This window comes from Ammospiza nelsoni, chromosome 32 (assembly GCF_027579445.1).
Source record: "Ammospiza nelsoni isolate bAmmNel1 chromosome 32, bAmmNel1.pri, whole genome shotgun sequence".
NCBI classification, from domain to species: Eukaryota; Metazoa; Chordata; class Aves; order Passeriformes; family Passerellidae; genus Ammospiza; species Ammospiza nelsoni.
In genome coordinates this window covers 87,023-114,500 of record NC_080664.1, presented here as the reverse complement: position 1 = coordinate 114,500, position 27,478 = coordinate 87,023, and the positions used below count along the sequence as shown (strand labels likewise).

The 27,478-nt window shown below is 59.5% G+C and overlaps 1 protein-coding gene across 1 annotated transcript; it reads left to right on the top strand.

Annotated features, from left to right (window-relative positions):
• Window positions 1-8,047: 8,047 nt before the first annotated feature.
• On the top strand, window positions 8,048-27,266 carry TRIM28 (tripartite motif containing 28). Its single transcript, XM_059491304.1, is given in 18 exon segments — window positions 8,048-8,263; window positions 10,019-10,094; window positions 10,132-10,311; window positions 12,203-12,329; window positions 15,468-15,584; window positions 16,441-16,555; window positions 17,677-17,823; window positions 19,566-19,680; window positions 20,429-20,499; window positions 21,093-21,222; window positions 21,484-21,520; window positions 21,901-21,960; window positions 22,625-22,928; window positions 23,398-23,663; window positions 24,652-24,760; window positions 25,433-25,507; window positions 26,089-26,223; window positions 26,877-27,266. Coding segments are annotated over 18 exon segments (2,418 nt in total). The 3' UTR covers window positions 27,015-27,266.
• Window positions 27,267-27,478: the final 212 nt, after the last annotated feature.

Genomic DNA, 27,478 nt, shown 5'->3' with positions numbered 1-27,478 from the left:
CCCTGTCCCCCATTGCCCTCCAGTCCTGCCATTGTCCCCCTGTACCCTCAGTGCCCCCCATTGTCCCCCTGTCTCCCAATTGTCCCCCAGTGTCCCCCACCATCCCTGTGTCCCCGTGTCCCTCTGTCCCCTCTGTCCCCAGTGTCCCCACCATCCCCGTGTCCCTCTGTCCCCTCTGTCCCCAGTGTCCCCACCATCCCTGTGTCCCTCTGTCCCCTCTGTCCCCAGTGTCCCCACCATCCCTGTGTCCCCTCCCAGTGTCCCGTGTCCCTCTGTCCCCAGTGTCCTCACCCTCCCAGTGTCCCTGTGTCCCCTCCCAGTGTCCCCCGTGTCCGTCTGTCCCCACCATCCCCCAGTGTCCCCTCTATCCCCACCATCTCAGTGTCCCCTCTACCCACTGCGTCCCCACCATCCCCTCCGTCCGCGTGCCCCCGTTGTCCCCCCGTCCCCGTGGCCGCCATGCCGGACGCGGTGCACCACATCCACCTGCGCACCTTCAGCCGCTCGCTGCTGCGGGCGCTGGACGGGCAGCGCGCCCGCGGCCGCTTCTGCGACGTGACGGTGCGCGCCCGCGGCGCCTCGCTGCGCGCCCACCGCTGCGTGCTGGCCGCCGGCAGCCCCTTCTTCCACGACAAGCTCAGCCTGGGCCACTCGGCCATCGAGGTGCCGCCCGTGGTGCCCGCGGCCGCCGTGCGCCAGCTGGTGGAGTTCCTGTACAGCGGCAGCCTGGCGGTGCCGCGCTCCGAGGCGCTGCCGCTGCTGACGGCCGCCGCCGTGCTGCGCATCGAGGCCGTCATCGGAGAGTGCGCCCGGATCCTGGCGCAGGCGCGGCCCCTGGCGCCCGCGCTGAGCGCCGGGATGGGCGCGGGGATGGGCACGGAGGTGGGCACGGAGATGGGCGCGGAGATGGGCACTGAACTGACCGCAGAACTGACCACGGAGATGGGCACTGAACTGACCGCTGAGGTGGGCACGGAAATGGGCACTGAACTGACCGCTGAGGTGAGCTTGAAGGTGGGCACGGAGATGGGCACACCAGTGGCCACAGAACTGACCACGGAGATGGGCACACCGCTGACTAAGGAACTGACTGCTGAGATGGCTGCGGAGATGGGCACTGAGGTGGCCACACTGCTGACACCGGCACTGACCGCTGAGATGGGCACGGAGATGGGCACGGAGATGGGCACACCACTTACCGGAGAACTGACCACTGAGATGGCCAGGGAGATGGTCACACCACTGTCCACACCGCTGGCTGTTGAGGTGGCCACGGAGATTGCCACGGAGATGGCCACACCACTGACCACAGAACTGACCAGTGAGATGGCCACAGAGATGGCCAAACCACTGTCCAGACCACTGTCCAGACCACTGACCACACCACTGACCCCATCCCTGACCACTGAGCTGGCCACTGAGCTGGCCACACCACTGACCAGACAACTGACCACTGAGATGGGCACGGAGATGATCACGCCACTGTCCACACCGCTGTCCACAGAACTGTCCACAGAACTCACCACAAAGCTGGCCACACCGCTGACCGGAGAACTGACCGCAGAGCTGACCAGACCGCTGTCCACACCGTTGTCCACACCACTGACCCCATCCCTGACCACAGAACTGACCACACCGCTGACCAGAGAACTGACCACACCGCTGACCACAGAACTGACCACACCGCTGACCAGAGAACTGACCGCACCGCTGCCCACGCAGGTGCCCCGAGGGCTGCCCAGCAGCGGGCACAGCCGCAAGCAGCGCCAGCCGCTGCGCCTGCCGCCCGTCCCGCTCGAGGAGGAGCGCCCGGAGGAGGATGAGGATGGCCAGGAGGAGGATGAGGAGGCGGCGGGGGATGAAGGCGCCCCCCGGGCCCCGCCGTCCCCGCCGCGTTTCGGCGCCGCCATCGCCGCCCCCGAGGCGCCGTGGGCGGGGCCCGGCGGGGGCGGGGCCGGGGCGCCGCCCTGGTGGGCGGGGCCGGGGGTGGGCGGGGCTCTCAGGGCCCCCCCGGCGCCCCCCGGAGCCCCCCGGGGCCGGGCCCAGCCCCCGCCCCCGTACCTGTGCGGGCACTGCCAGAAGAGCTTCAGCTCCCGCAAGAACTACAGCAAGCACCTGTTCATCCACTCAGGTGAGCGCCTGGGGACACCTGGGGACACACCTGGGGACACACCTGGGGGCATGGGGACACACCTGGGGACATGGGACACACCTGGGGACACACCTGGGGGCATGGGGACACACCTGGGGACATGGGACACACCTGGGGGCACACCTGGGGATACACCTGGGGCCATGGGGACACACCTGGGGACACAGGGACACACCTGGGGACACACCTGGGGACATGGGGACACACCTGGGGACACACCTGGGACAGCTGGGGACATGGAGACACGCCTGGAGACATGGGGACACACATGGGGACACACCTGGGGATGTGGGGACACACCTGGGACATGGGGACACACCTGGGGACATGGGGACACACCTGGGGACATGGGACACACCTGGGGACATGGGGACACACCCGCAAGAACTACAGCAAGCACACGTTCATCCACTCAGGTGAGCGCACCTGGGGACACCTGGGGACAGACACAGACACACCTGGGACATGGGGACACACCTGGGGGTCCTAGGGCCCCATTTTGGCCCATGTTGATCTGTTCCAATCCATGTTGACCAATGTTGACCCATTTTGGCCCGCGTTGACCTGTATTGATCTGTATTTACCCGTGTTAACCCATTTTGGCCCGTGTTGGCCCATGTTGACTCACACCGATCCAGTTTGACCCATGTTGACCCACGTTGACCCATTTTAGTCCGTGTTGACCTGTGTTGACCCAGTCTGGCCCCTGTTGACCCACACTGAACCATTTTGGCCCGTGTTTACCCACATTAACCCAGTTTGGCCCACGTTGACCTGAGTTGGCCCATATTGACCCACACTGACCCACTTTGGCCAATGTTGACCCACACTGACCCACATTGACCCAGTTTGGCCACACTGACCCACACTGACCACACTGACCAGTACTGACCACACTGACCCACACTAACCCACACTAACCCACACTGACCACACTGACCACACTGACCACACTGACCACACTGACCACGCTGACCACGCTGACCAGTACTGACCCACACTGACCCACACTGACCAGTACTGACCCACACTGACCAGTACTGACCCACGCTGACCACACTGACCCACACTGACCCACGCTGACCAGTACTGACCCACGCTGACCACACTGACCCACACTGACCCACACTGACCACGCTGACCACACTGACCACGCTGACCAGTACTGACCCACACTGACCCACACTGACCAGTACTGACCCACACTGACCAGTACTGACCCACGCTGACCACACTGACCCACACTGACCCACGCTGACCACACTGACCAGTACTGACCACACTGACCCACACTAACCCACACTAACCCACACTGACCACACTAACCCACACTGACCACACTGACCAGTACTAACCCACACTGACCACACTGACCCACACTGACCACACTGACCACACTGACCACACTGACCACGCTGACCACACTAACCCACGCTGACCACACTGACCCACACTGACCACACTGACCAGTACTAACCCACACTGACCACACTGACCCACACTGACCACACTGACCACACTAACCCACGCTGACCACACTGACCCACACTGACCACACTGACCACACTAACCCACGCTGACCACACTGACCCACACTGACCACACTGACCAGTACTGACCCACACTGACCCACACTGACCAGTACTGACCCACACTGACCAGTACTGACCCACGCTGACCACACTGACCCACACTGACCCACGCTGACCAGTACTGACCCACACTGACCACACTGACCAGTACTGACCCACACTGACCACACTGACCAGTACTGACCCACGCTGACCACACTGACCCACACTGACCCACACTGACCAGTACTGACCCACACTGACCACACTGACCAGTACTGACCCACACTGACCCGCACTGACCACGCTGACCACGCTGACCACGCTGACCAGTACTGACCAGTACTGACCCACGCTGACCACGCTGACCACACTGACCACGCTGACCAGTACTGACCCACGCTGAGCACAGTGCCCGTTTCTCTCCGCACAGGTGAGAAGCCCCACCAGTGCTCGGTGTGCTGGCGCTCCTTCTCGCTCCGCGATTACCTGCTGAAGCACATGGTGACGCACACGGGCGTGCGCGCCTTCCAGTGCTCCGTGTGCTGCAAGCGCTTCACGCAGAAGAGCTCGCTCAACGTGCACATGCGCACGCACCGCCCCGAGCGCCGCCCCGAGCGCCGCCTCGCCCGCCGCGGCTGCGCGCCACGGGCCGCGCTCAACCGGCACGTGGGACAGCGCGCGACGGGGATGGGGACAGCGATGGGGACGGCGACGGGGACAGCGATGGGGACGGCGATGGGGACAGCGATGGGACTGCCACCAGGGACATCGACAATGGGGACAGCAGGGACAGTGATGGGACTGCCAACAGGGACAGCAACGGGGACAGCGATGGGGACGGCGATGGGGACAGCGATGGGACTGCCACCAGGGACATCGACAATGGGGACAGCAGGGACAGTGATGGGACTGCCAACAGGGACAGCAACGGGGACAGCGATGGGGACGGCGATGGGGACAGCAATGGGGACAGCGATGGGGACAGCAATGGGACTGCCAACAGGGACAGCAATGGGGACAGCGATGGGACTGCCACCAGGGACATCGACAATGGGGACAGCAGGGACAGCGATGGGACTGCCAACAGGGACAGCAATGGGGACAGCAGCGGGGACGCACTGCGCGCCGCTCCAGAGGCACACGGCAGCCGCCGCGCGCCCAGGGACAGCAGTGGGGACACAAATGGGACTGCCACCAGGGACACCAACGGGGACAGCAATGGGGACAGCAATGGGACTGGCACCTGGGACACCAACAGTGGGGACAGCGACAGGGACAGCAATGGGGACGCCCCGCGCCATGCTTCAGAGGCACGCGGGACACCATGGGACAGCAGCAACGGGGACAGCAGCAATGGGGACAGCAGCAATGGGGACAGCAGCAACGGGGACAGCAATGGGGACAGCAGCAATGGGGACAGCAGCAATGGGGACAGCAGCAATGGGGACAGCAGCAACGGGGACAGCAGGGACACCAATGGGACTGGCACCAGGGACAGTGACAATGGGAACAGCAATGGGGACAGCGACAATGGGGACAGCAATGGGGACAGCGGCGGGGACAGTGATGGGACTGGCACCAGGGACACCAACAGTGGGGACAACGCTGGGGACAGTGATGGGACTGGCACCTGGGACAGCAGGGACACCGATGGCACTGGCACCTGGGACAGCAGGGACACCGATGGCACTGGCACCTGGGACACTGACAATGGGGACAGCAGCGGGGACGGCGATGGGACTGGCACCGATGGGACTGCAACCAGGGCCTCCACCAGGGACAGCAGGGACACCAACGGGGACAGCGGGGACACCGATGGCACTGGCACCCGGGACACCGACAATGGGGACAGCAACAGGGACAGCGATGGGGACAGCAAGGACACCACTGGGACCGCCATCAGGGACAGCAGCGACACTGGGACTGCCACCAGGGCCATCACCAGGGCCACAATCTGGGCTGCCACCAGGGCCACCACTGGGCCTGCCACCAGGGCCGCCACCAGGGCCACCACTGGGGCCACCAGCAGGACCACCATCTGGGCTGTCACCAGGGCCACCACCAGGGCTACCATCTGGGCCATCGCCAGGACCACCATCTGCGATGCCACTGGGGCCACCACCAGGGCCACCACCAGGGCTGCCACCAGGGCCACCAGCAGGGCCACCAGCAGGGCCACCTGCAGGATCGCCACCAGGGCCACCACTGAGACTGTCACCAGGACAATCGCCCGGGGTGCCACCAGGGCCACAACTCGGACTGCCACCTGGGCTGCCACCAGGGCCACCACCGGGCTGCCACCAGGGCCACCATCAGGACTACCACCAGGACCACCACTAGGGCTGCCACCAGAGCCACCACCAGGGCCACCATCTGGGCTGGCGCTGGGGCCACCACTGGGACTGCCACCAGGGCAAACAGGGCCACCACTGGGACTGCCACCAGGACTGCCACCAGGTCATCACCAGGGCTGCCACCGGGGCCACCACTGCCACCAGGGCCACTGGGACTGCCACCAGGGCCACCGCTTAGACTGCCACCAGGGCCACCACCTGGGCTGCCACCAGGACCACCGCCACCAACAGGGCCACCACTGGGACTGTCACCAGGGCCACCATTGGGGTCACCAGGGCCAGCAGGACCACCACTGGGGCCACCACCAGGGCCACCACCAGGGCCACCAGCAGGACCTTCACCTGGACTGCCACCGGGGCCACCACCAGGAACACCACCAGGACCACCAGCAGGGCCACCATCAGGACCACCAGGGCCACCATCTGAGCAACCACTGAGGCCACCACCGGGGCCACCACCAGGACCACCAGCAGAGCCTGCCCCGGGCCCGTGTCCGGCCGTGGTGGGCGCTGGCCCCGCTCCCACAGCTGAGGAGGGGTCCCAGCCCCTGGCGGGGCTGGCGGGGAGGGCCTGGGGGTGAGGGGTGGAGCAGGAGCGTGAGGGCATCTCCAGGGGCTTCTGCAGGGTGGGGGCACCTGCCTGGGCACAGGAGAAGGGGACGGGGGGGACACCCGGGGGGGAAACCCGGGGGGCCAGGCAGGGCCATGAGCAGGGACAGATCCTGATCTGATGGACCCCCGGAATGTTCTGGAACTCTGGTGGGCACGGGGATTGGATGGATGGACCATGAGTGGCCGTGGAGATGATTGGATGGACAGATGGACCATGAGTGGCCATGGAGGTGCTCAGAGGGTTGGACAATGAGGGTGATGATGTCGTTGACCTGATGGGACCCCCGGAATGTTCTAGAGCAGGGATTGGATGGACAGATGGACCATGAGTGGCCATGGAGGCGCTCGCAGGGCTGGATTGAGGTGTCCCACCTGGAGAAGGACCCAGGGACACCTGAGAGTGACCCCAGAGCTGGGGATTGACGTGGGACCGGCCTCGCTCCTGTCCCCTCGATGGTGACAATGACCCCGGGGGTTCAGGGACACTCTTGGTGCTGTTCTTTTGCTGTTTTTTACATTAAAAGTGACGTCACCTGTGGTGTCACCTGTGGGGTGTCACCTGGGCTGTGTCACCTGTGGAGTGTCACCTGGGCTGTGTCACCTGTGGGGTGTCACCTGTGCTGTGTCACCTGGGCTGTGTCACCTGCTCAGCTCTGTCCCGGTATCTCCCAGTGCTCCCAGTAACCCCCAGTGATCCCCAGTAGTCCCAGTAATTCCCAGTAATTCCCAGCAATTGGGAGTAACTGGGAGTTACTGGGAATACTGGGGGTTCCTGGGAGCACTGAGGGTTACTGGGGATACTGGGAACACTGGGGGGTACTGGGAGCATTGGGGGTTACTGGGGGTTACTGGGAGCACTGGGGGTTACTGGGAGCTCTGGGACGTCCCGAAGTGCTCCCAGTAACCCCAGCGACACCATTAACCCCCAGCAGCTCCCAGTGCTCCCAGTAACCCCCAGTCCTTCCCCATTTCTGCTCCCCATTGGTTTGTCCAGCTGTCCATCATATCATCGCCCCCGCCTCCTCGTCGCGCGCTGATGCCGATTGGCCGCTCAGTCCAAGAAGCTCCCTCCTTCCCCAGGGATCTACGCCCGCTGATTGGCTCAGCTCCTCCCGCTCTGCGCGCTGATTGGCCCATTCGCCTCCACGCGCCGGAGACCTCCTCCCGCCCTTTCCTTCCCGCCTTCTCCTCTCCCATTGCTCCAGCGCGCTGTCAATCCCCACTAATCCCCGCCCTCCCGCTCTCCCATTGGTTCTCGAAAACGTCAATCAGGCATCGGGGGCGCTGATTGGCCGCGGGGCGGTGCGGGGGCGGGAGCAGCACGCCGTGCCCATCGTGAGGGGGACGCGGCCGCCATGGCGGCGCCTGAGGTGGCGGCGGCGCTCGGGAGCGGCCCCGGGGCCAGCGGAGCGGAGCTGCCCGAGCCGCTGGGGCTGCTGGAGCTCTGCGGGGCCTGCAGGCAGCGGCTGAGCCCGCAGCGGAAACCGAGGCTGCTGCCGTGCCTGCACTCCGTGTGCCGGGGCTGCATCGGCAGCGAGCACGGGGACAAGAACGGTGAGGGGATACTGGGGGTTAATGGGGATACTGGGAACACTGGGGGTTACTGGGAGCACTGGGAGATACTGGGAGCACTGAGGGTTACTGGGAACAGTGGGAGCAGTGGGGGTTACTGGGAGATACTGGGAATTATGGGAGCAGTGGGGGATACTGGGAGTTACTGGGAGATACTGGGAACACTGGGATATACTGGGGTTTACTGGGAGCACTGGAAGCATTGGGAGCTACTGGGAGTCACTGGGAGATACTGGGAGGTATTGGGGGTCACTGGGAGATACTGAGAGATACTGGGGTTTACTGGGGGATACTGGGAACACTGGGAGATACTGGGGGACACTGGGAACACTGGGAGATACTGGGAGATACTGGGGGCTACTGGGAGAGCCTGGGAACACTGGGGTTTATTTGAGTTACTGGGAGCACTGGGAGATACTGGGAGCACTGGGGGTTACTGGGGAATACTGGGAGATACCGAGGGTTACTGGGAACACTGGGAGTTACTGGGAGCATTGGGAGAGACTGGGAGCCACTGGGAGATGCTGGGAGCCACTGGGAGATGCTGGGAGTTACTGGGAGAGACAGGGAACACTGGGGGTTAGTGGGGGTTAATGGGGATACTGGGGGATACTGGGAGCACTGAGGGTTACTGGGAGCCCTGTGGATACTGGGGGATGCTCAGGGGCTTACTGGGAGCACTGGGAGAGCCTGGGGGTTACTGGGAGCGCTGGGAGATACTCAGAGATACTGGGAATACTGGGGGTTACTGGGAGCACTGGGGGTTACTGGGAGCCGCTGAGAACAATGGGAGTTCTGGGGCTTACTGGGAGATACTGGGAATTATGGGAGCCACTGGGGGATACTGGGAGCTACTGGGAGATTGCACTGTTCCCTCCCTGGGCACACCACTGTCCCCTGTCCGTCCCTGAGGTGACCTTGGTGGCCCTGGTGGCAGTGGAGGTGACAAGGACACCATGGAATAACTGTGTCCCCTGTGTGTCCCCTGTGTGTCCCTGTCTGTCCCTGGGTGTCCCCTGGGTGTCCCTGTGTGTCCCCTGGGTGTCCCTGTCTGTCCCCTTTGTGTCCCCTGGGTGTCCCTGGGTGTCCCCTGTGTGTGTCCCCTGTGTGTCCCTGTCGGTCCCTGTGTTCCCTCTGTGTCCCCTGGGTGTCCCCTGGGTGTCCCTGTGTGTCACCTGTGTGTCCCCTCTGTATCCCCTGCGTGTCCCTCTCTCTCCCTGTGTGTGTCCCCTGTGTGTCCCTGTGTGTCCCTGTGTGTCCCTCTGTGTCCCTGCGTGTCCCTGTCTGTCCCTGTGTGTGTCCCCTGTGTGTCCCTCTGTGTCCCTCTGTGTCCCTCTGTGTCCCTCTGTGTGTCCCCTCTGTGTGTCCCCTCTGTGTCCCTGTGTGTCCCTCTGTGTCCCTGTGTGTGTCCCCTCTGTGTCCCTCTGTGTCCCTGTGTGTCCCTCTCTGTCCCTGTGTGTGTCCCCTGTGTGTCCCTGTGTGTCCCTCTCTGTCCCTGTGTGTGTCCCCTCTGTGTCCCTGCGTGTCCCTGTCTGTCCCTGTGTGTGTCCCCTGTGTGTCCCTCTGTGTCCCTCTGTGTCCCTCTGTGTCCCTCTGTGTCCCTCTGTGTGTCCCCTCTGTGTCCCTCTGTGTCCCTCTGTGTCCCTGTGTGTGTCCCCTCTGTGTCCCTCTGTGTCCCTGTGTGTCCCTCTGTGTCCCTGTGTGTGTCCCCTCTGTGTCCCTCTGTGTCCCTGTGTGTCCCCTCAGCGTTCGAGTGCCCCGTGTGCCACCAGCAGTGTCCCCTGGGTGACATCATGGACAACCTGTTCCTGCAGCCCAGCGCCAGCAGCCAGGTACGGCCTCATTAACCCTAATTAACACTAATTAGCGCTAACTAACCCTGGAGGTTAATGAGCTGTCCCTTGTCCCCAGAGCTGCACCAGCTGTGAGGACAATGCCAGTGCCACCAGCTTCTGCTTGGAGTGCTCGGAGCCGCTGTGTGCCACCTGCGTGGGGGCTCACCTGAGGGTCAGGTACACCCGGGAGCACCGAGTGCAGCCCCTGGGTGAGTGTCACCTCATTGCCGCCTCCCTGTGTCACTGTGCCACCTCCCTGTGTCACCTCCCTGTGTCACTGTGTCACCTCATTGCCACCTCCCTGTGTCCCTCTGTGTCACCTCCCTGTGTCACCTCCCTGTGTCACTGTGTTACCTCCCTGTGTCACCCTGTGCTGTCCCCATGGCTGTGTGCCACCTGCGAGGGGGCTCACCTGAGGGTCAGGTACACCCGGGAGCACCGAGTGCAGCCCCTGGGTGAGTGTCACCTCATTGCCGCCTCCCTGTGTCACTGTGCCACCTCCCTGTGTCACCTCCCTGTGTCACTGTGTCACCCCTTGTTACGAGGTGCTGACCCTGTCACTGGATCCATCTCGGTGCCATTCCTGGTGCCAGACCAATCCCATTCCCATTCCCCATTCCCCCATTCCCCATTCCCATTCCCCCATTCCCCCATTCCCATATTCCCCCATTCCCCATTCCCATTCTCCCATTCCCCATTCCCATATTCCCCCATTCCCCCATTCCCATTCTCCCATTCCCATTCCCCCATTCCCCCATTCCCATTCCCCCATTCCCCCATTCCCCCATTCCCATTCTCCCATTCCCCCATTCCCATTCCCATTCCCCCATTCCCATTCCCATATTCCCCCATTCCCCCATTCCCATTCCCCCATTCCCATTCTCCCATTCCCATTCTCCCATTCCCCATTCCCATTCCCCCATTCCCATTCCCCCATTCCCCCATTCCCATTCCCATTCCCCCATTCCCCCATTCCCCATTCCCATTCTCCCATTCCCATTCCCATATTCCCCCATTCCCCCATTCCCATTCCCCCATTCCCATTCTCCCATTCCCATTCTCCCATTCCCCCATTCCCATATTCCCCCATTCCCCATTCCCATTCCCCCATTCCCATTCCCCCATTCCCCCATTCCCATTCCCCCATTCCCCCATTCCCATTCTCCCATTCCCCCATTCCCCATTCCCATTCTCCCATTCCCATTCCCATATTCCCCCATTCCCCCATTCCCATTCCCCCATTCCCCCATTCCCCATTCCCATTCCCCCATTCCCCCATTCTCCCATTCCCATTCCCCCATTCCCATTCCCTCATTTTCCCATTCCCCCATTCCCATTCCCAATTAGAATGGGGAAAACTTGGAAATTGGAAATGGGGGAATGGGAACATGGGAATGGGATTAGGAAAATGGGAACTGTAATGGGAATGGGAGAATTGGGATGGGAGAAACTGGAAAATTGGGAATGGGGGAATGGGGAAAACTCAGAATGGGGGATGGAAATGGGAATGGGAGAGTGGGAGAATGGGAGTGGGAACATGGGAACAAAGGCAGTGGGATTGGGAAAATGGGAATTGGAATGGGGAAACTGGGAAAGGAAATGAGGGGAACTGGGAGCATGGAATGGGGGAAACTGGGAACAGGAACGTGGCAATGGGGAATAGGGAAATGGGAAATGGGAGAATGGGAATGGGAACAGGGAAATGGTATTTGGAATGGGAACATGGGAACAAGGGAATGGGAATGGAGATGGGAAAATAGGAATAGAAACGGGGAATGGGAATGGGGGAAATTTGGAATAGGAATAGGAGCAGAGGAATGGGATTGGGAATATGGGAATTGGAATGGGAACATGGGAATGGGAATGAGGGAAACTGGAACATGGAATGGTAGAATGGGGGAATGGGAATGGGGGAATGGGAATGGGAATTCCCTTGATCCTATTCCCAGTTTTCCCCATTCCCCCATTCCTTTTTCTGTTGCCATTTTTGCTTCCTTTACAATTTTCCCATTCCCATTCCAGTTTCTCCCATCCCAATTCTCCCATTCCCTCTCTCCCCAGGCTCTCCATCCGTTCCCGATGATCCCGCTGATCCCGCTGATCCCGCTGATCCGGCCCCGTTGCCGTCCTGGTGCCGCTCGCACCCCCGGGAGCCGCTGTCGCTGTTCTGCAGCTCCTGCGAGAGCCTGACCTGCGGGGAGTGCCACAGGAGGGAGCACCGCCACCACCCGTGAGTGTAATTGGTGTTAATTAGCGTTAATTAGTGCTGATTGCTGTCATTGCTGGCATTGCTGTAACCGGGAGTGCCACAGGAGGGAGCACCGCCACCACCCGTGAGTGTAATTGGTGTTAATTAGCGCTAATTAGTGCTGATTGCTGTCATTGCTGGCATTGCTGTAACCGGGAGTGCCACAGGAGGGAGCACCGCCACCACCCGTGAGTGTAATTGGTGTTAATTAGCGTTAATTAGTGCTGATTGCTGTCATTGCTGGCATTGCTGTAACCGGGAGTGCCACAGGAGGGAGCACCGCCACCACCCGTGAGTGTAATTGGTGTTAATTAGCGTTAATTAGTGCTGATTGCTGTCATTGCTGGCATTGCTGTAACCGGGAGTGCCACAGGAGGGAGCACCGCCACCACCCGTGAGTGTAATTGGTGTTAATTAGCGTTAATTAGTGCTGATTGCTGTCATTGCTGGCATTGCTGTAACCGGGAGTGCCACAGGAGGGAGCACCGCCACCACCCGTGAGTGTAATTGGTGTTAATTAGCGTTAATTAGTGCTGATTGCTGTCATTGCTGGCATTGCTGTAACCGGGAGTGCCACAGGAGGGAGCACCGCCACCACCCGTGAGTGTAATTGGTGTTAATTAGCGTTAATTAGTGCTGATTGCTGTCATTGCTGGCATTGCTGTAACCGGGAGTGCCACAGGAGGGAGCACCGCCACCACCCGTGAGTGTAATTGGTGTTAATTAGCGCTAATTAGTGCTGATTGCTGTCATTGCTGGCATTGCTGTAACCGGGAGTGCCACAGGAGGGAGCACCGCCACCACCCGTGAGTGTAATTGGTGTTAATTAGCGTTAATTAGTGCTGATTGCTGTCATTGCTGGCATTGCTGTAACCGGGAGTGCCACAGGAGGGAGCACCGCCACCACCTGTGAGTCTAATTAACCTTAATTAGTGCTAATTAATTAATTAGTGTCATTGCTGCTGCCACTGAGTGTTAATTACTGCAGTTACTGAATTACCGTCATTACTGCCACCGCAGGGAGCACATACAGCACCCGTGAGTCTAATTAATGTTAATTACTGCTAATTAATTAATTACTGTAACCGGGAGTGCCACTGCAGGGAACACCACCAGCACCTGTGAGTAACGTTAATTAGTGTTAATTACCGCTAATTAATTAATTAGTGTCATTGTTGTAACTGGGACTGCCACTGGAGGGAACACCAACAGCACCTGTGAGTGTAATTAACGTTAATTACTGCTAATTAATTAATTACTGTAACCAGGAGTGCCACTGGAGGGAACACCAACAGCACCTGTAACATTAATTACTCCTAATTAATTAATACTGTAATTGCTGTAATTGGGAGTGCCACCAGAGGGAGCACCCACAGCACCCCTGAGTAATGTTAATTACTGCTAATTACGGTAATTAATTAATGAATGAGGCTGATTAATTACTGGGAAACACCTGGAGTTGGCCTGCAGGTTAATTACTGCTGTTAATTAATTAGTAATTTCGTTGCTGGTTTTATTATTGAGTTTATTACCGGTTCTATGACTGGTTTAATTACTGATTGTTTAAATTAATTGATTTTTAATCAATTTTAATTGATTTCTGTTTATGGTTTTGCTGTTTTAATTGGCCAAACTTGGGGGAATCAATTGCTTTGATTGCTTAGCTGAGCACATCTTTAATTAGCTTGATCACCTTATTAATTAGCTAATTACTTACTCATTAATGGCATTAATGATCAATTAAGAAGCGCTTTTGTTGGGTAAGATCTAATGTAACTAATGTAATTAATGTAATTAAGGATTAAATGACAGAATCTGTTACCTGGGGCATCTCATTAACTAAACCTCTTCATCCATGGAGCTAATTAGATAATTGAGGCGTAATGAGGATTAATTAGTCCATTAATGGGTAATGAACTAATCAACTTCATTTTGCTTTTCTCTCCCCCTTTTTCCTCCCTTTTTCTGCTCCCTTTTCCCAATTTTATTTTTCCTATTTTTCCTTTTCCTCATTTTTCCTTTTCCCCTTTTTAATTTTCCTCATTTTTCCTTTTCCCATTTTCCCTTTCCCCCTTTTTTATTTTCTTTTTTTTTCCTATTTTTCCTTTTCCTTTTTTCCTGTTATTCCTTTTCTTTTTTTCTTTTCCCCTTTTTCATTTTCTCTTCCTTTCCCCATTTTCCCTTTTCCCCTTTGTCCTTTTTTTCCTTTTCTCCTTTTTCCTTTTCTCCCTTTTTAATTTTCTCCAATTTTCCCTTTTCCCCCTTTTTCCTTTTCTTCCTATTTTTCCTTGTCCCCGTTTTCCTTTTCCTTTTTTTTCTATTTTTCCTTTCCCCCTTTTTCGTTTTCCCCTCCTTTTCCCCTTTTTCCTTTTCCCCTTTTTCCTTTTCCCCTTTTTCTTTTTCCCCCTTTTTAATTCCCCCCTTTTTCCTTTTCCCACCTTTCCTCCCTTTTTATTTTCCCTTTTTACCCTTTCCCCTTTTTCCTTTTCCTTTTTTCCTATTTTTCCTTTTCCCATTTTTCATTTCCCCCCTTTTCCCTTTCCCCCACTATTTCTCCCTTTTTATTTTCCCCTTTTTCTTTTCTCCCTTTTTATCTTCCCATTTTTCCTTTTCCCCTCTTTTCCTTTTTAATTTTCTCCCTCTTTTCCTCCCCTTTTTCTCCTCCCTTTCTGTCCCTTTCCCCTTTTCCTGCTCTTTCCCCCCTCTTTCCCCTCTGCCCCTTTTTCCTCATTTTCTTCTCCATTTTTGTCTCATTTTTCCCTATTCATCCCCACTTCCCCCGTTTCCCTCCATTTTGCCCCATTTTCCCACCATTTCCCCCATGTTTTCCCCATTTTCCCCCTTTTTTTCCCCAATGTTTTCCCCATTACCCCCCATTTTTCCACCATACTTTTCCTCTTACTTTTCCTCTATTTTCTGCCATTTTCCCCCATGTTTTCCCCATATTTCCCCCTTACTTTTCCCTGTTTCCCCCAATTTTTCCCCATGTTTCCCCCAATTTTTCCCCATGTTTCCCCCCATTTTTCCCCATTTCCCCCCATTTCTCCCCATTTCCCCCCATTTCTCCCCATTTCCCCCCATTTTTCCCCATTTCCCCCCATTTTTCCCCATTTTTCCCAGCTCCCAGCCCGTGGCCGAGGCCGTTGTCCAGCAGCGCTCGGTGCTGTCGGCGCTGCTGCAGCGCCTGGCGGAGAAACACGGCGAGGTGCAGCGCTGCAGCGCCCGCCTGCACGCCTGGTCAGTGTCCCCAAATGTCCCCTGAGTGTCACCTGAGTGTCACTGTGTGTCACTGTGTGTCACTGTGTCATTGTGTCACCTTCCTATCCCCTGTGTGTCACTGAGTGTCACTGAGTGTCCTTGACAAACACGGCGAGGTGCAGCGCTGCAGCGCCCGCCTGCATGCCTGGTCAGTGTCCCCAAATGTCCCCTGAGTGTCACCTGAGTGTCACCTGAGTGTCACTGTGTGTCACTGTGTCATTGTGTCATTGTGTCACCTTCCTATCCCCTGTGTGTCACTGAGTGTCACTGAGTGTCCCTGACAAACACGGCGAGGTGCAGCGCTGCAGCGCCCGCCTGCACGCCTGGTCAGTGTCCCCAAATGTCCCCTGAGTGTCACCTGAGTGTCACCTGAGTGTCATTGTGTGTCACCTGTGTGTCACTGTCCCCTGAGTGTCCTTGTGTGTCCCTGAATGTCCCCAGTGTCCCCTGAGTGTCCTCAGTGTCCCAATGTCCCCTGAATGTCCCCAGTGTCACCTCCATGTCCCTAAGTGTCCCCTGAGTGTCCCATGACTGTCCCCAATGTCCCCAGAGTGTCTTCAGTGTCCCTGCCTGTCCCTGAGTGTCCCTGAGTGTCCCCTGTGTGTCCCTCCCTGTCCCCTGAGTGTCCCCAATGTCCCCATGTCCCCATGTCCCCAGGTCCCGTCACATATCGGACGCGCAGAAGCAGCTGCAGGTGGAGGTGAAGCTGGGCACACTCCATGTCCCCAGTGTCCCCAATGTCCCCAATGTCCCCAGTGTCCCCCAATGTCCCCAGTGTCCCCCATGTCCCCAATGTCCCCATGTCCCCCATGTCCCCATGTCCCCATGTCCCCAGGTCCCGTCACATATCGGACACGCAGAAGCAGCTGCAGGTGGAGGTGAAGCTCGCTGTCCTCCAGGCCATGAGGGAGCTCAACAAACGCGCCAAGGTCCTCATGGGGGACGTGCAGGTGAGAATGCCACCAGCCCTGGGTGTCCCCATTGTCCCCCGAGTGTCCCCGAGTGTCCCCGAGTGTCACAGTCAGTGTCCCCTCAGTGTCACAGTGTCGGTGCCATGGTGACACTGCTGGTATTAACGATCATTAGGAAATCCAAACTAATAAATGGCAAAAGTTTTATTTTTCTGACGAAAATCTTCCCCTAAGTGTCCCCTGAGTGTCCCCTGAGTGTCAGTGCCATGATGACACTGGTGTTATAAAAACTCAGCCAGAAACCCAAATTAATAAATGCCCAAGGTTTATTCATTTATATATATATATATAAAATTATGAAAGAAATTATAAAAAATTGGACTAAATAATTATAAACATAAATGTTAGTTATCAATATATTGTAATAATAAAAACTAATGATAAATAAATTATAATTTTCTATAAATTATTGTCCCTTTGGTGTCCCCAGCACGTGACCGAGGGCCGGCGGCAGCGCCTGGAGCGGCATTATATATAATATAAATAACTATAAATAATTATAAATAAAAATGATATATAATTATACCTAAATAATGATAAATGACTAATTAATAATGATAAATAAGTGACAATTTTCAATAACTGCTTGTCCCTTTGGTGTCCCCAGCGTGTGACCGAGGGCCGGCGGCAGCGCTTTTAGCTGCGTTATATATAATATAAATAACTATAAATAAATACAAATAATTATGAATAAAATGATATGTAATTGTGAGTGAATAACGCTAAACGATGACAGTTTTAATGGAATCGCTGTCCCTGGGTGTCCCCAGCGCGTGACCGAGGGCCGGCGGCAGCGCCTGGAGCAGCATTATATAAAATATAAATAACTATAAATAAATACAAATAATTATGAATAAGGAGATACATAATTATGAATGAATAATGCTAAACAATGACAATTTTAATGGAATCGCTGTCCCCTGGGTGTCCCCAGCGCGTGACCGAGGGCCGGCGGCAGCGCCTGGAGCGGCATTATATATATAATATACGTAACTATAAATAAATACAAATAATTATAAATAAAATGGTATGTAATCGTGAATGAATAACGCCAAACGATGACAGTTTTAAAGGAATCATTGTCCCCTTGGTGTCCCCAGCGCGTGACCGAGGGCCGGCGGCAGCGCCTGGAGCGGCAGCGCCGGGAGCTGAGCCGGCTGCGGCGGCTGCAGGAGCACGCGCTGCGCTTCGGGAAGCGCGCCCTGCACGGGCGCCACGGCACCGCCCTGCTGCTGTCCCGGAGGCTGGTGAGACACGGACACGCAGGGCCCCAACCGGACCCCAGAATGCACCCCAGAGACACCCGGGCACCCCCTCAGGGACACGGTGGCACTTGGGGACGCTTGGGGCCTTTGTGGTTGTGACTCTGTGCTCCCACAATGGAGACACCCCCATTTGCTCACTGTTTTCTCACTGTTTTCTCCCCGTTTTCCCCATTACCCCCATTTCCCCCCATTCCTCCCCATTTCCCCCCATTCCTCCCCATTTCCCCCCATTCCTCCCCGTTATCCCCCCATTCCCCCCATTTCCCCCCATTCCCCCCATTATCCCCCCATTTCCCCCCATTTTCCCTATTCCTCCCCATTTCCCCCCATTTTCCCTATTCCTCCCCATTTCCCCCCATTCCTCCCCATTTCCCCCCCATTCCTCCCCATTATCCCCCCATTCCCCCCATTCCCCCCATTATCCCCCCATTTCCCCCCATTTCCCCCCATTCCTCCCCATTTCCCCCCATTCCCCCCATTCCCCCCATTTCCCCCCATTTTCCCTATTCCTCCCCATTTCCCCCCATTCCTCCCCATTTCCCCCCATTCCTCCCCATTATCCCCCCATTCCCCCCATTCCCCCCATTATCCCCCCATTTCCCCCCATTTCCCCCCATTCCTCCCCATTTCCCCCCATTCCCCCCATTCCCCCCATTTCCCCCCATTTTCCCTATTCCTCCCCATTTCCCCCCATTCCTCCCCATTTCCCCCCATTCCTCCCCATTCCTCCCCATTCCTCCCCATTATCCCCCCATTTCCCCCCATTCCCCCCATTTCCCCCCATTTTCCCGGTCTTCTCCCCATTTTCCCTATTCCTCCCCATTTTTCCCCATTTTCCATGTTTTGCCCCATTTCCCCCCATTTTCCCCCATTCCTCCCCATTTTGCTGTTTTTCCCCATTTTCTCCCTGTTTTTTTCCTCACTTTTCTGCATTTTCCCCCATTTCCCCCCATTTTTCCCAATTCCTCCCTATTTTTCCCATTTTCCCCCGTTTCTCCCCATTTTTCCCATTTTCTCCCCATTTCCCCCCACAGCACCGCCCTGCTGCTCTCCAGGAGGCTGCTGAGAGACCCCAAAATACCCCAAAATGTGCCCAAAATGTACCCAGGGAACCCAGGGGCTCTGATGTCCCCACTGTCCCCAATGTGTCCCCAGTGTCCCCAGGTGCAGGCCCAGCTGTTGAGGGCCCTGGGGGTGCCAATGTCCTCAATGTCCCCATTGTCCCCATTCCCCCCAAAGTCCCCAGTGTCCCCAATATCACCAATGTCCCCAGTGTCCCCCCGGTGTCCTCACTGTCCCCATTCCCCCCAATGTCCCCAGTGTCCCCGTTGTCCCCAATGTCCCCAATGTGTCCCCAGTGTCCCCAATGTGTCCCCAGGTGCAGGCCCAGCTGCTCGCTGCCCTGGGGGTGCCAAGGTCCCCATTGTCCCCACTGTCCCCAGTGTCCCCATTCCCCCAGTGTCCCCATGTCCCCAGTGTCCCCACTGTGTCCCCAGGTGCAGGCCCAGCTGCTCGCTGCCCTGGGAGTGTCAGTGACCCTGGTGTCCCCAATGTCCCTGCTCTCCCCAGTGTCCCCATGTCCCCAGTGTCCCCAATGTGTCCCCAGGTGCAGGCCCAGCTGTTGAGGGCCCTGGGGGTGCCAATGTCCTCAATGTCCCCAATGTCCCCAGTGTCCCCAATGTCCCCATTCCCCCCAGTGTCCCCAATGTCCCCGTTGTCCCCAGGTGCAGGCCCAGCTGCTCGCTGCCCTGGGGGTGCCCCTGGAGCCCCCCGAGCCTCAGGGGGAGCTGAAATTCCAGTGGGACCTGCAGGGATGGAGCCGGAGCGCCCAGAGCTTCGGTGAGGGACACTGGGGACATCGCTGGGGACACTGGGGACAGTGGGGACATCACTGGGGACACTGGTGACATTGGGAACATGGGGATCAGTGGGGACATTGGGGGCATTGGGGGGAATGGGGACATTGGGGACATGGGGGACACTGAGGGGACAGTGGGGACACTGGGGACATCATTGGGGACACTGGGGACAGTGGGGACAGTGGGGACATTGGGGACAGTGGGGACATTGGGGACAGTGGGACCTGCAGGGATGGAGCCGGAGCGCCCAGAGCTTCGGTATGGGGACACTGGGGACACTGAGGGGACACCGGGGGGACGCTTGGGGACACGAGACACAAGGGACAAGGGCATGGGGTGACAAAGGACAGGAGAGAGGGGGTGACAGGGGACAGGGGGTGACAAATGACAAGGGGTGACAGGGGGGTGACAGTGACAAGGGTGACAATGACAAGGGGGGTGACAGTGACACGGGGCGGTGACAATGACATGGGGGGTGACAGTGACAAGGGTGACAATGACACAGGGAGGGGGTGACAATGACACAGAGGTGACAGTGACAAGGGTGACAATGATAAGGGGGGTGACAGTGACACGGGGGTGTCAATGACACAGGGGGGTGTCAATGACACAAGGGGTGACAGTGACAGGGGGTTGTCAATGACACAAGGGGTGACAGTGACAGGGGGTGACAGTGACACGGGGGTGTCAGGTGGCCCCGGTGTCCCTGACCCCTCCCCTCCCCCCAGGTGCCATCGTCTCGGAGCCGCCCCTCCCCCCCTCGCGGAGCCCCCCCCGCGGCCCCTCCCCCACCACGCAGGTAAGGGGGGACACTGGGGGGTGACGCCATCCCACGGTGTCCCCGTTGTCCCCAGCCCCCCTGCGGTGTCCCCAGTGTCCCCTGTGATGTCCCCACAGGTACCTGGGGTGACATTCCGGGGGTGCCACCCCCCTCAGTGGTGTCCCCAATCCCCTGTGATGTCCCCAATGTCCCCACCCATCCCATGGTGTCCCCACAGGTACCTGGGGTGACATTTGGGGAGTGCCACCCCCTGTGATTGTCCCCAACCCCCCTGTAATTGTCCCCAATGTCCCCACCCCTCCCTGATGTCCCCACAGGTACCTGGGTGACATTCCAGGGGTGCCACCCCCTGTGATTGTCCCCAACCCCTGTAATGTCCCCACCCCTCCCCAGTGTCCTCTCAGGTACCCTGGTGACATTCTGGGGGTGCCACCCCCTGTGATGTCCCCACCCCCCTGTGATGTCCCCACCTCCCCTGTGATTGTCCCCACCCCACCCTGCTGAACCCGGTGACATTCCAGGGTGCCACCCCCTGATGTCCCCACGTGTACCCGGTGACGTTCCCGGGTGCCACCCCCTGATGTCCCCTCCCTGTCGTGTCGTGTCCCCAGGTTGTCCCCGCGCCCCAGGAGCTGCTCCTGCAGGGCCCCCCCCGGCTGTCACCTCCCCCCCAGGTGTCACCTGCCCCCCGGATGTCACCTCCCCCCCTGGAGCCCGCGGCCACCCCCAGCCCCCAGCGCGGTGAGGGGACACGGGGGACAGGGGACACGGGGACACGGGGACAGGGGAGGGGACACAGGATGGGGACAGGGAGACATGGGAGGGGGACACAGGATGGGGACACGGGGACAGAGACACGGAAGGGATGGGAGGGGGACACAGGATGGGGACATGGGAGGGGGACATGGGGCAGGGGAGGGGACATGGGGACACAGGTTGGGGACAGGGGAGGTGACAGGAGAGGGGACCCTTGGGCAGTCCCTGACTGGCATTTGTCCCCAGCCACCAGCCCTGAGAACGGCGTCACCGCAGGGAGCGCGTGAGTGGGGACGGGGGGGCACTGTCCCTTGTCACCCCCTGTCCCTTGTCACCCCCTGCCACCCCTGGGACCCCCCCTGCTCCTTGTCACCCTCGTACTGTCCCCTGTCCCATGGTGACACGGTCCCCTGCCCCCTGTCCCAGGGGTGACATCTGTCCCTCTCCCCTGATGCCATCTGTCCCTTGTCCCATGGTGCCACCTACCTATCCCTATCCCATGGTGACATTTGGGGCTGTCCCCTGTCCCCTGGTGCCACTGTCCCTGTCCCGGGTGCCGCTGTCCCTGTCCCTGGTGCCATCTGTCCCTGGTGCCATCTGTCCCTGGTGCCATCTGTCCCTGGTGCCATCTGTCCCCTGGTGCCACTGTCCCTGTCCCCACAGGAGGGTCCCCGGCCATTCCCCCCGGGAGGAGAAGCTCGTTAAGAAGCTGCTCATTAAACGGTAACGAGGGGGGGAGGGGACCCTGCCACCCCCTGTCCCTTGTCACCCCCTGTGTCACCTGTCACCCCTGTGTCCCTTGCTACCTGTCACCCCTTTGTCACTTGTCACCCTGTGACCCTGCCACCCCCTGTCCCTTGTCACCTGTCACCCCTGTGTCCCTTGTCACCTCACCTGCAGCCCCTCCCCGTCCTGTCCCTCCCTGTCACTGTCCCCTGTCCTGGGGTCCTCCTGTGCCAGGACCCCCTGTCCCTGTCCCTTGTCCCCAACACCCCCCAACCCTTGTCACTGTCCCCCTGTCTCTGTCCCTTGTCCCCCTGTCCCTGAGCCTTGTCACTGTCCTTGGTGTCCCCCTGTCCCAGAGCTCCCAGCACCCCCAGCCCCCCAATCTCCTGGGTTCCCCCCCAGAGCTTTGGGGTCCCCGTGTGTCCCCACTGTCCCCCAGGATCCCCCCCAGGGGTTTTGGGGTCCCCCTGTGACCCCGCTGTCCCCAGGAGGGGCTCCCAGGGGTTTTGGGGTCCCCAGATGTTCCCAGCATCTCCCAGGATCCCTCCCCTGAGGTTTGGGGTCCCCGTGTGACCCCATTTCCCCACAGGAGGGGCCCCCTCGGTGTGGGGCAGCCCCCCCCGGGTTTTGGGGTGCCCCGGTGACGTTGGTGTCCCCGCAGGAGGGGCCCCCCCTCGGTGTGGGGCAGCCCCCCCCGGCTCCCCAAGCAGCCCCGGGTGAGCCTGGAGCGCCTGGAGCTGGACCTGGAGCTGGACCCGGCACAGCCGCCCGTGTTCCGCATCTTCCCCGGGCCCTCGGCGCACGAGTTCAGCCTCATCGTCATCGAGCAGGGCGCGCCGGGGACACCGGGGACACCGGGGACAGCGGGGAATGAGGGGACACAGGGGACTCAAGGGACAGAAGGGACTCAAGGGACAGAAGGGACGGCGGGGACGGTGCAGCCACACGGAGCGCTGCCGGTCAAGGTGAGTGACACCTGTGTCCCCTCCCCACCCTGGGCAGTGTCCCCAGTCTCTGTCCCCGTCCCCTTTGTCCCCATCCCACTCAGGTGAGTGTCCCCTGTGTCCCCTCCCAGTGCCCACTGTCCCTTCCCCACCCGGGTGAGTGTCCCCAGTCTCTGTCCCCATCCCTTGTGTCCCCTCCCCACCCAGGTGAGTGTCCCCTGTCCCCATCCCCTTTGTCCCCATCCCACTGAGTGTCCCCAGTGTCCCCATCCGGTCCCTACTGTTCCCCACCCAGGTGAATGTCCTCAGTCTCTGTCCCCATTCCTGTCCCCTCCCCACCCAGATCAGTGTCCCCTGTGCCCCCTCCCCAGTGCCCATTGTCCCCTCCCCATCCAGGTGAGTGTACCCTGTCCCTGAGTGTGTCCCCTGTCCCCATCCCTGTCCTTGTCCCCCTCCCTGTCCCTGTCCCTGACCGTGTCCCCCCCTGCAGGAGGAGCAGCAGGAGTCGCCCATCGGTGACACCGGTGACACTGGGGACACCAAACCCGTGGGGCTGCTGCCCCCCGCCCTGGGTGACCCAGCCCCTGTCCCGGGGGTCCCTGGTGTCCCCGGGGGTGTCCCCGGTGTCCCCGTGGGGGTCCCTGGGGTCTCGTGCTGCCGCGTGTGCGGCCAGGCCGGGGCCGTGGTGATGTGTGACCGCTGCCAGCGCTGCTTCCACCTGCACTGCCACCTGCCCGCCCTGCACGACGTGCCCAGGTACGGATGCACCAACGGGATCCAGGGGGATCCAGTGCCCTGTGTCACCCCCAAATGTCCCTGGGATCCACTGCCCTGTGTCACCCCACAATATTCCTGGGATCCGTTCCCCTGTGTCATCCCCTGGGACCTGGGATCCACTGCCCTGTGTCACCCTTCAATGTCCCCAGGATCCACTGCCCCGTGTCACCTCCCCGGGATCCACTGCCCTGTGTCACCCACTGTCCCCCAAATGTCCCTGGGATCCACTGTCCTGTGTCACCCCTCAGTGTCCCTGGGATCCACTGCCCCGTGTAACCTCCCTGAGTCCCCCAATGTCCCCAGGATCCGCTGCCCCGTGTCACCCCCAAATATCCTTGGGATCCGTTACCCCGTGTCACTCCCCCATAATCCCCTGCACCGTGTCACCCCTCAATGTCCCTGGGAGCCACTGTCCCTGTCACCCCCTGGGCCTGGGATCCACTGCACTGTGTCACCCTCCTGAGTTCCCCAATGTCCCTGGGATCCACTGCCCTGATCCCCCATGACCCCGTTCCCACTCCAAGCCCCCTGGGCATCCCCATTCCTGTTCCTGATCCCCCATTCCCGATCCCACAGCCCCGAGTGGACGTGTTTGCTGTGCCAGGAGCTGCCCCCATGATCCCATTCCCGATCCCCCATTCCCAATCCCCCATTCCCGATCCCCCGTTCCTGATCCCCCATTCCTGATCCCATTCCCGATCCCCCATTCCCGATCCCCCATTCTCGATCCCCCGTTCCTGATCCCCCATTCCTGATCCCATTCCCGATCCCCCATTCCCGATCCCCCGTTCCCAATCCCCCGTTCTCGATCCCCCGTTCCTGATCCCCCATTCCCGATCCCCCGTTCCCAATCCCCCGTTCTCGATCCCCCGTTCCTGATCCCCCATTCCTGATCCCATTCCCGATCCCCCATTCCCGATCCCCCGTTCCTGATCCCCCGTTCCTGATCCCATTCCCGATCCCGCAGCCCCGAGTGGACGTGTTTGCTGTGCCAGGAGCTGCCCCCTCCCCTGCCGGAGCCGGAGCCGGATCCTGAGCAGGGCCCCCCGGTGAAACTGAGCCCCCAGGACCAGCAGGTGAGGCCGGGCTGATCCCACTGGGCTGATCTCCCTGGGCTGATCCCTGATCCCAATCCTGGGGCTGATCCTGCTGGGCTGATCCCACTGAACTGATCCCTCTGGGCTGATCCTGCTGGGCTGATCCTGATCCCGAGGATCACTCTGGGCTGATCCCACTGTGCTGATCCCGCTGGGCTGATCCCTGATCCCAATCCCGGGGCTGATCCCACTGGGCTGATCCCAATCCCGATCCTGAGGATCCCACTGGGCTGATCCCTCTGGGCTGATCCCTCTGTGCCGACCCCTCTGGGCTGATCCCGCTGGGCTGATCCCACTGGGCTGATCCCGCTGGGCCAATCCCGAGGGATCCCTCTGGGCTGATTCCTCTGGGCTGATCCCACTGGGCTGATCCCACTGGGCTGATCCCACTGGGCTGATCCCACTGGGCTGATCCTGTGACCCCCTGATCCCTCTGGGCTGATCCCTCTGGGCTGATCCCGCTGGGCTGATCCTGCTGGGCTGATCCTGTGACCCCCTGCTCCCTCTGGGCTGATCCCTCTGGGCTGATCCCCCATTCCTGATCCCTCTGTGCTGATCCTGGGGGATCCCCTGGGCTGATCTGATCCCAGGGGATCCCCTGGGATCTCCTCCCTCTGGATGCCATCCCTGACCCCGATGCCGTTCCCGCAGCGCTGCGAGTTCGTGCTGCTGGAGCTGCTGTGCCACGAGCCCTGGCGGCCCCTGCAGCGCCTCTGCAGCTCCGCCGTGAGCGCCGGGGGAATGGGGGGATCTGGGGTGGGATCGGGGGGGATCTGGTGTGGGATTGGAGGGAGACGGGGAGGGATTGGGGGGGATCTGGGGTGGGATCGGGGGGGATCTGGTGTGGGATTGGAGGGAGACGGGGAGGGATTGGGGGGGATCTGGGGTGGGATCGGGGGGGATCTGGTGTGGGATTGGAGGGAGACGGGGAGGGATTGGGGGGGATCTGGGGTGGGATCGGGGGGAGATGGGGTGGGATCGGGGGGAGATGGGGAGGGATTGGGGGGGATCTGGGGTGGGATTGGAGGGAGATGGGGAGGGATATGGGGGGGATCAGGGATGTGATCTGGGGGAAACGGGTGGGATCAGCTGCCCTGGTGAGCAGGAGGGGAGATGGGGGATCAGGGGTGGGATCAAGATGGGGGGTGGGATCAGGATGGGGGGTGGGATCAGGATGGCACCTGCCCTGTTCAGGCTCAGGGCGTGGGATCAGGATCAGGGGTGGGAGCTGCCCCGTTTTGGAGCGTGGGTGGGCCCACGGTCAGGACGTGCCCCCCGCGCCCCCCTGACCCCGTGCCCGCCCTCAGGACGGCGCGGGCGCCATGGACCTGACGCTGATGCGGGCGCGGCTGCAGGAGAAGCTGAGCCCGGCGTACCGCAGCCCGCAGGAGTTCGCGCGCGACGGCTGGGTCCTGCTGCGCCAGTTCCACCGCCTCACCGAGGTCTGCCAACTGGGGGGCCCTTTGGGGGGTGTTTGGGGTGTCTAGGGGGTTTTTGTGGGGTTTTTGTGGGGTTTTCTGGGGGTTTGTGGGGTTTTTGGCGTGTTTGTGGGGTTTTTGGGGTGTTTTTGGGTTGTTTGTGACGTTTTTGGGGTGTCCAGCCCCTCTGGAATTCCCATTTTCCCCTCAGGATGTGCAGTCCAATCTGGAGCTGCAGAGGTTCCTCGAGAGCTGCCCCAGGGGCCCTTTTTGGGTTCTTTGTGGGGTCTTTGGGGTGTTTTGGGGGTTTTTGTGGGGTTTTTGGGGTTTTTGTGGGGTTTTGGGGGTTTTTGTGGGGTTTTTGGGGTTTTTCCCCTCAGGACCAGGTGGATGTGCAGTCCGTCCTGGAGCTGCAGCGGTTCCTTGAGGAACCGCCTCAGCGCTGCCCTCCAGGGCCCTTTCTGGGGGTTTTTTCAGGCTTTTGTGGAGTTTTTTGGGGTGTTTGTGACATTTTTGGGGTGCCCAACCCCTCTGGAATCCCCATTTTCCCCTCAGGACCAGGCGGATGTGCAGTCCATCCCGGTGCTGCTGTGGTTCCTTGAGAGGCTCCCCAGGGCCCTTTTTGGGGGTTTGTGGGGTTTTTGGGGTGCTCAGCCCCTCAGGAATTCCCGTTTTAGGACAAGGCAGATGTTCAGTCCATCCTGGAGCTGCAGAGGTTCCTCGAGAGCCGCCTCAGCGCCGCCTTCGGGGATCAGAAGTTCTCCAGGATGCTGCTGGAGCCTGAGGAGAGCCTGGTGGGGTCACCGGGGACCTGAGTGATGATTCTGGGGGGACAAAACCCTCCCAGAACCCCAAAATCCCCTCACAACACCCAAATTCCCTCACAGGACCCCAAATTTCCTCTTCTAGGACCCCAATTTCTCCTCTTAGGACCCCAATTTCCCTCACAGGACCCCAATTTCCCTCATAGGACCCCAAATTCCTCACCCAGGACCTCAATTTCCCTTTGAGTACCCCAATTTCCCTCTGAGCACCCCAGTTTCCCTCTGAGGACCCCATTTTCTCTCTGAGCACCCCAATTTCCCTCTCAGGACCCCAATTTCCCCTCACAGCAACCCAAATTCCCTCACAAAACCCCAAATTCCCTCTGAGCACCTCAATTTCCCCTTTCAGCACGCAAATTTCCTGTTCTAGGACCCCAGTTTCTCTCCCAGCACCCCAAATTCCTCACCCACACCTCAAATTCCTCCTTTAGGACCACAAATTCCCCTCACAGGAC